Source organism: Sinocyclocheilus grahami, unplaced genomic scaffold, assembly GCF_001515645.1.
Source record: "Sinocyclocheilus grahami isolate Dianchi unplaced genomic scaffold, SAMN03320097.WGS_v1.1 scaffold75.1, whole genome shotgun sequence".
NCBI classification, from domain to species: domain Eukaryota; kingdom Metazoa; phylum Chordata; class Actinopteri; order Cypriniformes; family Cyprinidae; genus Sinocyclocheilus; species Sinocyclocheilus grahami.
This window is the reverse complement of record NW_015505254.1, coordinates 1,515,901-1,530,135: the sequence shown is the minus strand read 5'-3', so window position 1 is coordinate 1,530,135 and position 14,235 is coordinate 1,515,901. Positions and strand designations below refer to the sequence as shown.

General features: G+C 36.4%; 2 protein-coding genes across 2 annotated transcripts in view; both read right to left on the bottom strand.

Annotated features, from left to right (window-relative positions):
• Positions 1-4,393: 4,393 nt before the first annotated feature.
• mob3a (MOB kinase activator 3A) lies at positions 4,394-10,380 on the bottom strand. The gene is made up of 4 exons (XM_016273050.1): positions 10,147-10,380; positions 7,843-8,317; positions 5,462-5,664; positions 4,394-4,766 (listed from the first exon to the last, which is right to left on the bottom strand). Exons 2-4 carry the CDS (start codon positions 8,258-8,260, stop codon positions 4,737-4,739), a joined length of 651 nt encoding a protein of 216 aa, XP_016128536.1. The 5' UTR covers positions 8,261-8,317; positions 10,147-10,380; the 3' UTR covers positions 4,394-4,736.
• An 885-nt stretch (positions 10,381-11,265) lies between these two features.
• Positions 11,266-14,235, bottom strand: part of LOC107585931 (tyrosine-protein kinase ZAP-70-like) — a 14,695-nt gene continuing 11,725 nt past the window's right edge. Inside the window, exons 11-13 of the mRNA XM_016273112.1 lie at positions 12,065-12,205; positions 11,865-11,977; positions 11,266-11,732 (exon numbers count right to left, since the gene is read on the bottom strand). Of these exons, the coding sequence (XP_016128598.1) occupies positions 11,615-11,732; positions 11,865-11,977; positions 12,065-12,205 (372 nt within the window). The 3' untranslated portion in view covers positions 11,266-11,614. The remainder of the gene's footprint in view (positions 11,733-11,864; positions 11,978-12,064; positions 12,206-14,235) is intronic.

Sequence of the window (14,235 nt, the reverse complement as noted above, 5' to 3'; positions counted from 1 at the left end):
AAAATTGCTATTAAATTTCACAAATAATTACAAAGTAATGACAGTAACACGTTGAATTAAACGTGAAAATTAAGCCAATGTGTTTCTTATTCATTTTACATTTACACATGCAAGCTTACAGTTTCATAATAATGTATGAAGTTGGGACCTTCACCTGTGTGTTTTTTTTTACCTAAAATATTTACTTAAAGTAGGCTACTCCCTGAGATTTAAAGTTAATATTTCATTAACATAACACACTCACATGTTCACAGTTTTTCTGATGCTGTTTGGTCACGTCACGCAAATATATATATGCTATACAGACATACACACACACACACACACATATATATATATATATATATATATATATATATATATTACAATTATTTATTTAAAATGTACATTTTATGATTGAACTATTAGCTTTTCACCAACAGTTTGGGAAACCCTTTCATGAAGAGCAATATTTTCTTGTAGATTATTTAGGAACAATACATGCGCATTATCCACCACTTGAAAACAACATTTGTTACTCTATAAAACACAACTGTCTCATCTGAACTGTAACTTCAACATTCCTTTCGCTTAACAGGATGGATGGGAATGTTAGAATTCACAGGCATGCACACGATCGTGACACCGGCACAATTTACAGACATGCTGAGTCGGAGATAGACGGTTAGGAGTATATCCCAACGCTTAATGAAAGCTTTGATGATTTCGATCCTTTGAATGAGCCAAACGAAATGACGAGGGCTCAAGATACGAGCCCTAGACATGGCAGTTTTGATACCCGAATCATTTCAGATTCCACACAGTGTACACTGTCACAGAAACATAGTGAAACTTTCTTATCCTAAACTCACAAGGTTATGTCAATAGTAATATATTATGTTCTTCAGTGGCTCAGGCTTTATTTTCTCAGGTGGTCAAATAAGTCAACGCCACTTCCATTTGGGTCCGAGGGACATCTTGTGACTTCCCCCTCCCTCCTGTCTATCTCTATGGTTGGCCTCTCAGTTTGTTTTGGCCTATATGTTCAGCCATGAAAACAGCCCTAAAGATTACACAAAGTTCAGAGCGAGGCTTCCGAGGAAAGAAGCACATGATGAAATGCCAAGTTATGTTGAAAACAAGCCACGTGATAGAGGAGGGGCAGACGGTACTCTGGGTTAACAGAGTGGGGCCTTCGCAAATGGGTCCAAATGGTATTCTAACTCTCCATTGGGTAGGAATGCATAACAGAGTCAATAACAGAAGCACACACATGTACATCTCAAAGAGGGTGGGATCTGATTGGTGAGGTTTTGTGGGTGTGTTACAAAGAGTAATGTCTGGTTGTTCTGTATGAAACAACTAATCTGCATTTGAATGTACAGTGCAAGAACATATGTGACATTTTTGTTGGGGAGGAAAAGTGGAGAAAGTGAGAAAGAGAGGTGTTTGTATGATGACAGTGGAGTGTGAAAGTGAGAGTGTAAGTGCGTTGGAGAGGGAGAGAAAGACAGACGAGTGTGTGTGTGTGTGTGTGCTTGGACCGATCTCTTTGGGCACTCTGTAGTCCTCTTCTGTTATATCAAGGGTGTGTAGGTTTTCCGAGGAGTCAGCTACATAGACACATGATTAAGATTTATTCACACTTCTGCCGAAGCACCTAAATGTTTCCTGGAATCAAAATGGGAAAAAGGAAAGCATGAACAGCTTATGAGATGACAGTCATCCGAAAAATTAGACACTGACAGCAGAATACACCTGAATGTGATTAAATCCACACTACCTGCTTAACCTGAGAGTGTGGATTACATGGTATTACAGTTTGGGTGCACCGAAATAAGGCATACATAATTAGCCAAGGTTTGGCTAATTAACAAAACTAATACATGAATCTAATAAAGTTGTGTAACTGTGGAGGAAAGCATGCACTTCCTCTTTCCTCTTAAAGGAAGAATTTTGTCCAGCCCTAAAATATTTTTCTGATTAAGCAATGTGTCCTGGGCCCCTACTGTGCAAGTGTGCTTTTTTTTCAGTTTCTCCTAGAAATCTCCTAGAAATTGGAAATCCTCCAGGCACCAAACAATAAACCCCGAAAATGAAAATAGTAGTGGAACAGATGGAAAAATATTTGCATGCCTGAGAGTCAGAATAGTTTGAGTTTACAAAAGAACAAAACAGTGACGTAAATGCGCGGGTAAAATCCTCCAGGCACCAAACAATAAACCCCGAAAATGAAAATAGTAATGGAACAGATGGAAAAATATTTGCATGCCTGAGAGTCAGAATAGTTTGAGTTTACAAAAGAACAAAACAGTGACGTAAATGCGCGGGTAAAAAAACAATAACAACAACTTTAAATTAAGTACAGGATCCCACTGAACTCATTTTTAGATAAAGCATATCCCAATTCATTATATTTAAATAGCCTACAGATAGCCTATAGATCATGTACGACATGTATCTAGATCTATTAAATGTCCTTAGATATGTGTACATATTATATACACTTATCTAAGGATGTTTCTATCATAAAACTCGTTTGTTCGTTTTTTCCCCTAGCAATATTAGCTATTAAACTGTATGGGTTTGTGCAAAGATTTATTTTAGTTCCAGAGTCCCAGTGTTACAGTAGTCCAGTATAAAATAGCATATTCGAATTCCAAGATAGACAACCTTATGCAACATTTACCCGCATTGAATCAGCTTGAAGGTGCCAATGCTTGATCACAGTGTGTTTTCATCTCGTTCTGCACGTATCCTCCACTCGAGGAGCATGAGGTCAAAGCCCCGCCCACTGACGTGCCGTTTCCTCTTCACTCCAGTTCTGGTGCATTCCGACAGAACACAACAGTATCCTTGTTGCGGTTCTTGCAGATCCAGATAATTACACGTAACACACGGCCAGGCGTTTTGTTTTGTTGCTGAAAGCGAAAGAAAACGTCTGTTTTGGTGCGGCCGCAGGAATGTAACGGGGCAGCAGCAGCGTTGTGATTAATCTGATGCAACTCACATTTATAACCCTTTCCAAAAACTATATTTAGAGATTAATACATTTATTGTGTGTATGCATGCGCATATACAGCATGTGCACATTTGCTAAAGTAGCTAAGTTATTAGTTTGTATTACGTGTTGGTAGCATATATTGTGTTTACACTTTTTATGCAGCGTTTTCATGTAGCGAAGCTGTTTTTCTATATTTTACATAACAATGCTCTGTCAAATGAATCACTCTTTTGTGTCGGTTCTTTGAATCAGTCGATCACACTCGCGAATTGATTCCTTTATGGACATTAATTAATGTAACCTATGGTACATACTGTATACGGCCGTAGATTATGATTATTTTTAATATTACATCAAAATTAAGTAGCTTAAACGCTGCAAGTTGTAGCTTGGAATATAAATAGCCTACGTTCTCTGAACAATAGCTTTCAGTTTTGAGGCAGCTTCGTTTTGAGTAGATTACATTTGTGCATCAAGTGCATATAAACTTTGTAAACCCTTTTTGCCAACGAAGCTTTTTGAACTGGCTTGAATCTGTAAGATCTTAACTTGGCTTTGGAAATGGGCTTTAACGAGCATATAACATGACCTTGTTGCAGCGTTCGACGTCAGTGTTGCATGACACTAAAACACGCCCTCTCATTATAATTCAGAGACTACTGGAAAAATCTGGAATTGAGGGCAGCAGACTGAAGATTGCGACATAGAGAGGTGATGTTGAAGTCAAGGGTGGAGCAAGATTAACAGTTAACGATTTCATCATCCAGATAACCTGGGGCTGAAGAATTATTTCCTCTAAACGTGCAACTCAGCACTTATTCAGCATGTAGGCTGGTAGACAACAGAGCAGAGATCACTATGAACTCATTACACATTGGCTGATTAGTCGTAAATAAAACGCTAAAGATAGAACAAGTATAAAAGAGCCTTGTCCAAAAATGAAAACCCATTGCATAACCAAATTGTGGACCTAGTTTAATAAAATTAGTGATCGGAGCTCAAGGTAATGCAACATTTCATCCAAGTCTGTGTGGTGATATGCTTTTATCGCCATCTAGTGGACAGAGACTAGAATCAGCAGGCTTAAATTATTATTACACAATTATTTCTGTCAGCCCTTTAACTGCAATCTAATTTAATTGTAAAGATTATTAAGGCTGAGAGACAAAACCTGAAAAGACAGTAAGCTGGAGAAACAGGATTGTTTTTCATTTAAGACACAGATAAGCAAAAAAATCCACATGACATACCAGGTTGTGAAAGAAAATGGCAGGGATGATATGCTGAATGATGTCTCAAATGTTTATAGTAGTCAGACATTAAGTCCTACCGCGTCATCAAGTTTTTAGTTCAAATGAATGATGATGAGAACATGACCAGTAACCAAGAACAGAATCAATGACATACAGACAAGAGGAAGTGGTTTTAATATCTCAACGACATACATAAATAGTCAAATATAATCTGTATGTTAAAGATTATAACAGTTCGACAGAACAAAAGGAATGATTCAGAACAAATTTGGAAAAACAAAAATAATTGATAATACTGCTTTCTATTAAAAATACTCTCCATATGCCTACACATGAGAATATAGAGAGATGTACATGTCTGTCCCTAAACAGAAGATTACAGTACTTTAAAAACGTATAAAAATAAAGTCTTTGAAAGTTTGGTTTCTGTTTCATCTGCTTTTAAACTGTAAATTTGCATGGTTCTGATCTGTCTGGAATGTAAAGGTCTGCTCTCTTTTTCAGTGGCACATCCGTGCTGTCATCTCTTTCTGTTAAGAGAAATAAACAGTGCGTCAGTATGACAAACCATCACAAAACCACAAACTTCAGCCATCATCACGTATGTTCAGTCAGCTACCACAAGCTTTGTTTCAAATACAAAAAACAACCTGCCTCTTAAATTATAATAGTTTCTTATTCATTTACGCAATTAAACACGTTGTTTTAAAATGTGAAATACATGAAGATCATATAATTCCCTGTGTTTAAATATACTTTTCAGATGGAAACACACTATGCAAACAGCCACGAGCTCCTGATGTCAGTAACAGGACCTGCGGGTGACACCTGATCCCACGGCACCAATTCAACTGTGACTACTGAGATAATGAACTGCTGCGTCTATAGACGAAGGGTTTTTCTGCATTAGGAGCTCGAACGCTCATTAACTGCCTGTGAGAAAATGATAGAGGCTGGAATATCAAAACCACTGACTCATCCTGTCCTAGTGTGTGGCCCTACCAATTAGCAAAGCCATTATAAAATGGGCTTGTTAGCTACTAATCATGACATGATGCATTAGTGCTTGTTTCTGTATCAGTCGCTCTTTGTTTCTCAGTTTCTGCTCTCATTAAGTTATGGAAAATCAAGTTTTTAAAACCATGCACACATAAAGAGATGCATGCACAAATATAATATAATATAATAATTTTTGTCTATTGCTATCTTTTACACATATGCTTACCAGAGGTTCCAGCTCTTTGTGGTCTATGAGGCTGAATTCAGTAACGAAGTAATAGAAATGTTTGTAACAGGTGTTCACGTGGGCCTCTGCTCCCATCTGGCTCACGCGGTCAAAGTGGTGGATGTAGACGTGGACAAAGACTCGGAACAAACGAGACAAGATCTTCTTTGCTACCTGCATGAAGGTCTTAGGGAATGGCGTACCTAAAAAGAAACAACACATGAAAATATAACATACGTTTCAAAGTGAAAACAGTCAAAAGAATGACTGTCTAAAACACAAAATCTTTTTTTTCCCCAAAGTATGGTAGCATACAAAATTATATACACTAACATTTAAATGTTTGGGGTCAGTAAGATTTTTTTGAAGAAATTATTACTTATATTCAGCAAGGGCACAGTAGATTTGTTTAAAAGTGACAGTATAGACATTTATAATGTTACAAAAGATTTCTTTTTTTAAATATATGCGGTTCATTTGAAATTTCTATTCATCAAAGAATCCTGAAATATCTTTCACGATTTCCACAAAAAAAATAAAAATTATTGAGCACCCGCATATTAGAATGATTTCTGAAGGATCATGTGACACTGAAAACTGGAGTAATGACTGCTGAAAATCCAGATTTGCCAGCACAGGAAGACATTTAAAAATATATTTATATAGAACAATTATTTTAAATTGTCATAATATTTTACAAACTCTTACGACCATAAACGGTAGTCTAGGTTGAAGTGCAAGTGGGTTTATGAGAGTTAGTAATTTCTCATTGTGACTTGAAATGACACGAGGGTGAGTAAATGACATTGATCTGCATCATTTCATTTGTGAGTGAATAACATTGCATGATAAACACACCACCATCAACGTTTTGGTTTGGTGTTTGTCACAATCAAAAACTTTTACAAAGCTAAATTGTATTTTTACATTATTACATTATCACATCCTTATCAGGTCCTAACATATGAAACTACATCAAACAAGGTATTTGTAGATTAAAGACAGAACTGAGACAACATGTTGAGCCTGCTGATATCATCAGAGGAAACAAGTGCCTCATATCTCTGGATGGGAGGAAACTCTTTATTGCTTTCCTTTCTCATCCGCACGTCCATCTGGGACACGTGCTACGATGGATTATAAATTGCAGAATCGTATTTCCCCAGCGCCGTATATTAATAGAGTCCTGCGATCTGACCTGTATGCAGACAACCATGTCCTTATACACAGCAGATTCTTTGACTGTCTCGTTGCATTAGCAGACTTGGTCTATTTATATCCCACTGTAAATTGTATGACCCAATTTGAAAGGCACCACAGATGTCAGATGGCAGGTTGAGGATAATGAGGCAAAGCCTGGGAAGTCAAACACTACACTTGACCATCCCAAGTTTTCTGCATATTTGACTATCTATACCTTGAATTGGAGTTTATTTATCATCTTAAATGCTGCTGCAAATGGTCAACAAGTTACTTTTTATACGGTGACCTATATGATGGCCATTTTGAGACATCCGTGCTATACTAGAAGTGTCTTTAAATGTCCGCATAGCTCATTCTGATGACCTACTCAGGTTTAGGTTTGGAGGACTAGAAAGAGAATAAATACAGCAGCGTCAAAAGCTACTATATTTGGACATTTAAGCCACATTTTGATGACTTTTGAATGTTACTGCATTGAACAAAGAAAATCCAATGATTTGGCATTCATTTTAAGAATTATAAGCAGAAGCACAGTTTTCAAGTTAGGTTTTAAATGATTAAACAATTGACTTACTAATAAAAGACTGATTTCATATTTCTGTATGTTCACAAAAAAATAATTTGAATCAATTATAACTATTTAGTTATGAGATAAAATCTTGAATAATCCTTTGATATTTCAATATAATTAATCTATTTTAAATGTGACTTTGGTGATCAAATACATTTCAGCTATTAATTAATTAATTCACTCTTTAATACACTCTTTAAAAAATAAGGTTCCAAAAGGAGTGGTTTGTAGTGATGCAATTGAAGAACCATTTTCTCAAAACATTTATGAAAATAACTATTCTTCACTAGGGTGAAGAATATTTCAATAACCTGAAGAACGATTTTGGCACAATGGGTAGGTTCCATGGATGTTAAAGGTTCTTCAATGAACCACTGATGCCAATAAAGAGCCTTTATTTTGAAGAGTGTAAGCAAACTAACTCAAACCTTATCGCTTATCTACAGTGAAGTAAACAGTAAGTTATGGAAGATTTGAATAAAAAAAACTATATTCTTGTATTGAAAGAATTTGGGCTTTAAACTTGATTAACAACTAAACATTTCCAACAAATCAAGGAAATGTTGGTGTAAATCCAAATGTTTTGTTTGGATCATTTGGTCCTTACCAACATTAGTGGGGAAGATCTGCTCATTGTTGATCTGGACCTCAATCCATTCCATTAGCAGGCTCATGTATTTGGGTGCAGAGAGAGCGGTGGGCTTCTTGTACTTTTGCTCATCCTGCCAGCGGTACTCGTACTTCGGCCCGCCGGACATAACGGGGCAGGTCTGGTCTGTGCAGGAGTCGCTGATGGTGCCGTAGATGAGGTTGATGCGGTTAAAGAAGTCCACCACGTGAACGGCCACCCAGTCATTGAGGTCTTCGCCGTGCGGCAGCTGCACCGCCTGTTTCAGGTCCAGGCCAGCATTTAGGGACGCCTGTGCTTTCTTGTGCAACTCAAAGCGCTGCGTTCCAGGCTCAAACTTGCGCTTGGGCCGGAATGTTCTGTCCTTGTTGAAGACTTGTTTTAGGGCCATGGACATGGTTGCTGGGGGACGGGATGGTTGTGTAATGTTGTCTAAAATTAGCCTTTTGATAGCCTGAAATGAGACATTAAAGACCAGATATAAACAAGGACAATATTGTGTGGCGGCTTTTCAGTATCACCGATTGAGGAAGGACGGATACTGAATGAGAAAAAGGGAGAGAAAATAAAACTAGGTCAAACCTTGTCTCCTCCAGGGTTCCCAGACCATTTGGAAGACGTTTTAATATTATAAGACGAGAACATATGATTTACAATACAACAATATTATTTGGTGCTTAGCCATATAAAAACATTAACTAAAGAGGACTTTATTAATTTCCATGACTTTAATATTTCTAGGTTTAGAGATGGGAACCCTGGTAGACAAAAAGGACGGATACTGAATGAGAAAAAGGGAGAGAAAATAAAACTAGGTCAAACCTTGTCTCCTCCAGGGTTCCCAGACCATTTGGAAGACGTTTTAATATTATAAGACGAGAACATATGATTTACAATACAACAATATTATTTGGTGCTTAGCCATATAAAAACATTAACTAAAGAGGACTTTATTAATTTCCATGACTTTATAATATTTCTAGGTTTAGAGATGGGAACCCTGGTAGACAAACCATTAAAAGAGTGCTTGAGATTTTCTGATTTCTTCTGGTTGTGACACTGAAATAACTTCTGGGGGACGGGATGGTTGTGTAATGTTGTCTAAAATTAGCCTTTTGATAGCCTGAAATGAGACATTAAAGACCAGATATAAACAAGGACAATATTGTGTGGCGGCTTTTCAGTATCACCGATTGAGGAAGGACGGATACTGAATGAGAAAAAGGGAGAGAAAATAAAACTAGGTCAAACCTTGTCTCCTCCAGGGTTCCCAGACCATTTGGAAGACGTTTTAATATTATAAGACGAGAACATATGATTTACAATACAACAATATTATTTGGTGCTTAGCCATATAAAAACATTAACTAAAGAGGACTTTATTAATTTCCATGACTTTATAATATTTCTAGGTTTAGAGATGGGAACCCTGGTAGACAAAACATTAAAAGAGTGCTTGAGATTTTCTGATTTCTTCTGGTTGTGACACTGAAATAACTTCATATCTTTCGACCAAAATTTCATTCCTACACATGCATTTTCGCAAACTCAAGGATTAATTCCAATCTGCTGTGCTTCAACATAAGCGGTAAAATGGCACATGTACTGAGAAGCAGTAAACAGATTTTCTCCTTTTAACCAACCGAACAAACAATATATCATATATGTTTAAAAAAAGCTGGTCACTGAACAGGTTGTATACAGAGATATTATATTTAGAATATTAGGGGAATTAATGAGTAATTTCCTGTTGGGCACCATGGGTGGCATTTACTGTGGCCAGGGCAGGGGGATTCCACCAATTTCTATAATATTTACAGTATGTTTATTAACAACATAGAACACATCTATTTCAAAAGTAGGCCTATGCATTTAAAATTATATATTTTTTAGATAATTTAAATACTCATTTTTAAGTTAAATATACATATACATGTACATACATTAAACAGCTTTTAAATTGAATTTTTAAAAAATATTGTAAACATGTAAATATGTACATGTTTGTAAATGAATGGATGCCAGTAGCATACATCAAAAAAAGCAAAACAACATGTTGCGCGAGACGCTCGTCTGTCTACACGGCAATTCCGAATGACGATGTCGTTTTTAATGGCGAGACCAGGACTGATAATCACACAAATTTCACTTTCAAGGAAACATATAGGTGCGACAACAAAATAACCTTTGTAAAATCGCGAACTGAATACCCAGAACGTACAAAATAACGATATTGTAAAGCAAATGTTTTCGTAGCGTACAGTGAAGTTGAAGCAAACTTACCGAGCGAGTGCCTTTCTTGTTCCGCTTTGATGCGAACTGCCTTTTTACACCGACCTCTATTTTGTACGTTATTCAAGAGCGTTCTTGGTTATTGTAATTACATTGTATTTGCAATTGTTATAGAATTAAAAGGAACGTGGCCTTCGTACTGTAACAATTATTAAGTCCACACTTTCGAAGGAAACCACAAGCCCCTCCCTTCTGAGCGAAGTACACTTCCTCTGTTGAAACATCAGTGGAGCCTCTCCAGTCTGCCACTGAACATGAAGGAAGTGTATAGGATACACTGTGGTTACTCACTAACATCAAAACATTTAATGCATCGGAGATATTTATTGCAAAAAAAGTTAAAAAGCAGTCTTTTAATTTCACATTAAACTAAAGTATTAGCTGGCAGACTTACTCAAGTGAATATTTCTTAGGGAAGGTTTATTTTTGAAAGTCAGTTTCTGAATACCTTAAAATTATACCATAAATACTACTACTACTACTAATAATAATAATTATTAAATACATCAAATAAAAAACAAAATAAACACAGTCATTGGCCAGAGAAAGATGCAGTTTATGGTGTAAGTTGTTCGGAATTGTAAGGATTTATAAAATCAAATAGTTTCGGCTGATAAATATAGTAATTAATAATAAATTTGACATTTAAAACAATTGTGACAACTTGCCCTAGAGTCTGACATTTATAAAAATATACCTATACTAAAAACATTTACCTTACATACATAGTTTCCTCTTGAGTGTGGCTTTAGCTGTGGTCTCCTCTATATATTTGTATAATTTTTTACAAATGTCTATTATCTTTTTATGTTCAAGTGGAAAGGTTATGCGATAGTCAGCTCCAGTGCATGTCAACATGAATTGTTTTATTGTATGTGCAGTTTATTGCAAGTTTAAAAAACTCCGGAAGTTTCACAAAATTAATACATACAAATGTTTGAGAATATATATTGTCAAAAGGAATACTGAAAATTGCAGGAAACTTACAAACAGAAAACAAGACCATGAAGTTTGAGTAAGTATTTCTTTTTATCTCGAAAGTGTAAATGGATGACAGAGAAAATAGCTACAGTACATCCATCTGATGTCAATAACTGAAACACTTGCAGGAGGAAAAGTATTTCCTGGCACATTTAAATAGTAAATAGGCACTGAATAATATTATGAGCACTGATAATAGCAGGCCAATAATTTAAAAAAGGTGACTTGCATTACTCAGTCAATAGTTTGATAGACATAATATCAAAGTTACTTAATGTTCTTCACAATGTTTTCATTCTGTCCTGGCTCAAAACACACAGGTCAAAGGGACCCACTGGGAAAAAACAAATCTGTACAAAAACTGACAATTTGTTAATCTTCTGCCAGCACATTAACCATTAAGTTTGCACACATTTCCTTTAACCCAAAACACACCGCAATGCTAAATTCAAAATGCATAATAGATTTGCCCTTCTGATCACTTAGGGGGCTTTCCGTTCTCTGTTTTCATGTAGTCTGGAATCTTTTTGCAAATGGAGTAATAGAAAGTTCTCATCTTCTCCTCCACTTTGACAAAGCCTGGCCGTTCTTCATGCCTGAAGAAGATGAGAGTCAGATGTCAGTCAGAGGTTCTTTATATTCCCCTTGAAATTCCCCTCAACCACACACAAGCAAACAGACAAGTATTACAAGTAGTTTATAATGTCAATGCATAAGATTATATTTACTTGTATGTCCAGCACTCCTTCATCAGTTCATACATTGCCTCAGGACATCCAGCAGGGCAATCCATACGATTACCACTATCAATAAAACTCATGACCTCTGGGCCTTTCATTTTCTGCATGAGGAAAAGTAAATGGATGAAAAGTCACATGTGCATCTCACTGAAGTTGGTTTTAAGTACCGTGACAGTGTAAATATTTACCTTATAAGGCTTTCCTCCATAGGAGAAGGCCTCCCACATCGTAATGCCAAAGCTCCAAACGTCACTTTTACTGGAGAACTTATGAAACTGAATGCACTCTGGTGCGTACCACTTCAGAGGCCATTTACCTCCTGTACGGGCCTACCCACATACAAAACCACACTCTGAACAAATATTCGCTTTTTACCTTTTTATCGCACCATCATTCAGTAGCATCTGGCTATTTGATTATACTGGTGTATTGGGCCACTGATGGTCACGTGATTAGTCATGAAACAGGAACAAGGAACTAATCCAATTGTAAGTATATTTGACATACTGTGGAAGATTTAGAAATGTATTGAGAGAATTTAATTTCTCCAAGACTACAATGTGTCCCATTAAAGTACAAAGATACACAATGTACTAAATGCTATTAATTATAATTAAAATGTAATTGTGTTCCAAGTGTACACCTGAGAGCAGCCCACCTTGTAATAGTTGTCATCTGCACCCAGTGCCTTGGAGAGGCCAAAGTCACTGATCTTGGCATATTGTTGGTTGACTAATAGTACATTACGGGCTGCCAGGTCTCTGTGCACAAAGTTCCTTCCTTCTAAATACTTCATCCCCATTGAGACTTGATGCATCATCATCACAATGTTTTCAATAGTGACCTGGTCCCTGAGAGGTGCAAAAACAGTTAGTGTAAATTGATGATCAACGTATGAATTTTCTGATTTAGTCAGAACAATGTTTTAAATGATGACTCTGTTTATACAGATTATAGAGATTTCACACTTTAACACAGAAATCACAACTAATGTGTCACTAAAATATATTTTATACAGTTCTAATATAGACTATATGTAGAAAAGAAAGTCCTATATTCTTTTACTACATATTAATAACACAAACAAAAGAAGTTATAATTATTGTTATTCTGATTTACTCACTTCTTGCCAGAGAGAAACTTGTTGAGTGGGCCAGCGGGGGCCATTTCCATCACCAACATGAGCGCTTCAGCCTCACAGAGTCCAATCATGCGCACGATGAACGGATCACTCAGCTGATGCATAAAATGTGCCTCTCGCATCATTTCATCCTTTACTGATTTTTCATTCTCATTCTTCAACACTTTAATCGCCACATCAATCTGTTTGCTACACATGAGAAGGAAACATGTGCTTATGAAGTAAACTTAACATGTTACAACACAAATTCTTCCACTCTTTGTAGTCACCTTTCCATTTTGAATACACCTTTCTTGACACAGCCGAAGTTGCCTGAACCAAGCTCCACCTCATCGATCATGAGCTTGTCTCTCTTGATGAACAGGGACTTCTTCTTGCATTCATTTGGATCATCGTAAGGACTGATGAATGCATCATGGTCCATAGGCAATGATGGACGTGGAGGCTCGGGTACTGGGCAACATCACAGCAGATGTTACATACATGACATTATTAGTGTGCTATTAACTTTTAAAAGTGCTAATTAGTTTTTTAGGAAAATATTTAAAATGTTATTTTTTATTGCTAACAAGTGAACATAAATATCCTTGTGGTAGCTGTAGTGCTTATGCAGCAACACATTAGCAACATATATTTTTTAAGCACACAGTGGTTAAAAATTCACATTTGAGGTATGATTGTTGAAAATTCTCTTCATGTAGCTAATGCTAACCACAGACCTTATTTTACTCATGAACTGAAAACCAGCATTCTGAAAACCCATAGAAATGCCAGTAGAAACACGTGGTTAATGCAAATTCTCTTCTTCAGGACTACAAACTGTACAGCTGTATGGTAAATCCAAGCCATTTATTTTTGTTGTTCTTTTTTGTTGTTCATAGTTTGTGCAAATCTATGTGGTCTGATTCCAGAGAGTTTAGTAGTAATAGCCAAAACTTGATGCATTTATCACTAAGACAGCACAGAGACTCTGAGACTTGGACTGTATTTGTTTTAAACATATTTCAAGTAGACATACATTTCTAGGCATATTTGTTGATTTTATCACTGCTGTTAGATGGTTTCAACTTTCTAATGTTGTACCGATACAAACTTACCCATAGGGAGCGGTGTGTATCCATTACCTCTCTGCCTCCTCTGAAACACACAAACAGAAAAACCCCTAACGATTAAACAAATGCACAATATTATTAAATGTCTTCAAAAAATAGATGTTCT

Excerpts from the sequence above, each read along its gene's own strand:
- mob3a (XM_016273050.1), bottom strand. The coding sequence starts at position 8,260 with ATGTCCATGGCCCTAAAACAAGTCTTCAACAAGGACAGAACATTCCGG. Across the intron at positions 5,665-7,842 it reads GATCTTCCCCACTAATGTTG|GTACGCCATTCCCTAAGACC; the intron begins GTAAGGACCAAA and ends GTTTCTTTTTAG. Across the intron at positions 4,767-5,461 it reads ACAAAGAGCTGGAACCTCTG|AAAGAGATGACAGCACGGAT; the intron begins GTAAGCATATGT and ends TTCTCTTAACAG.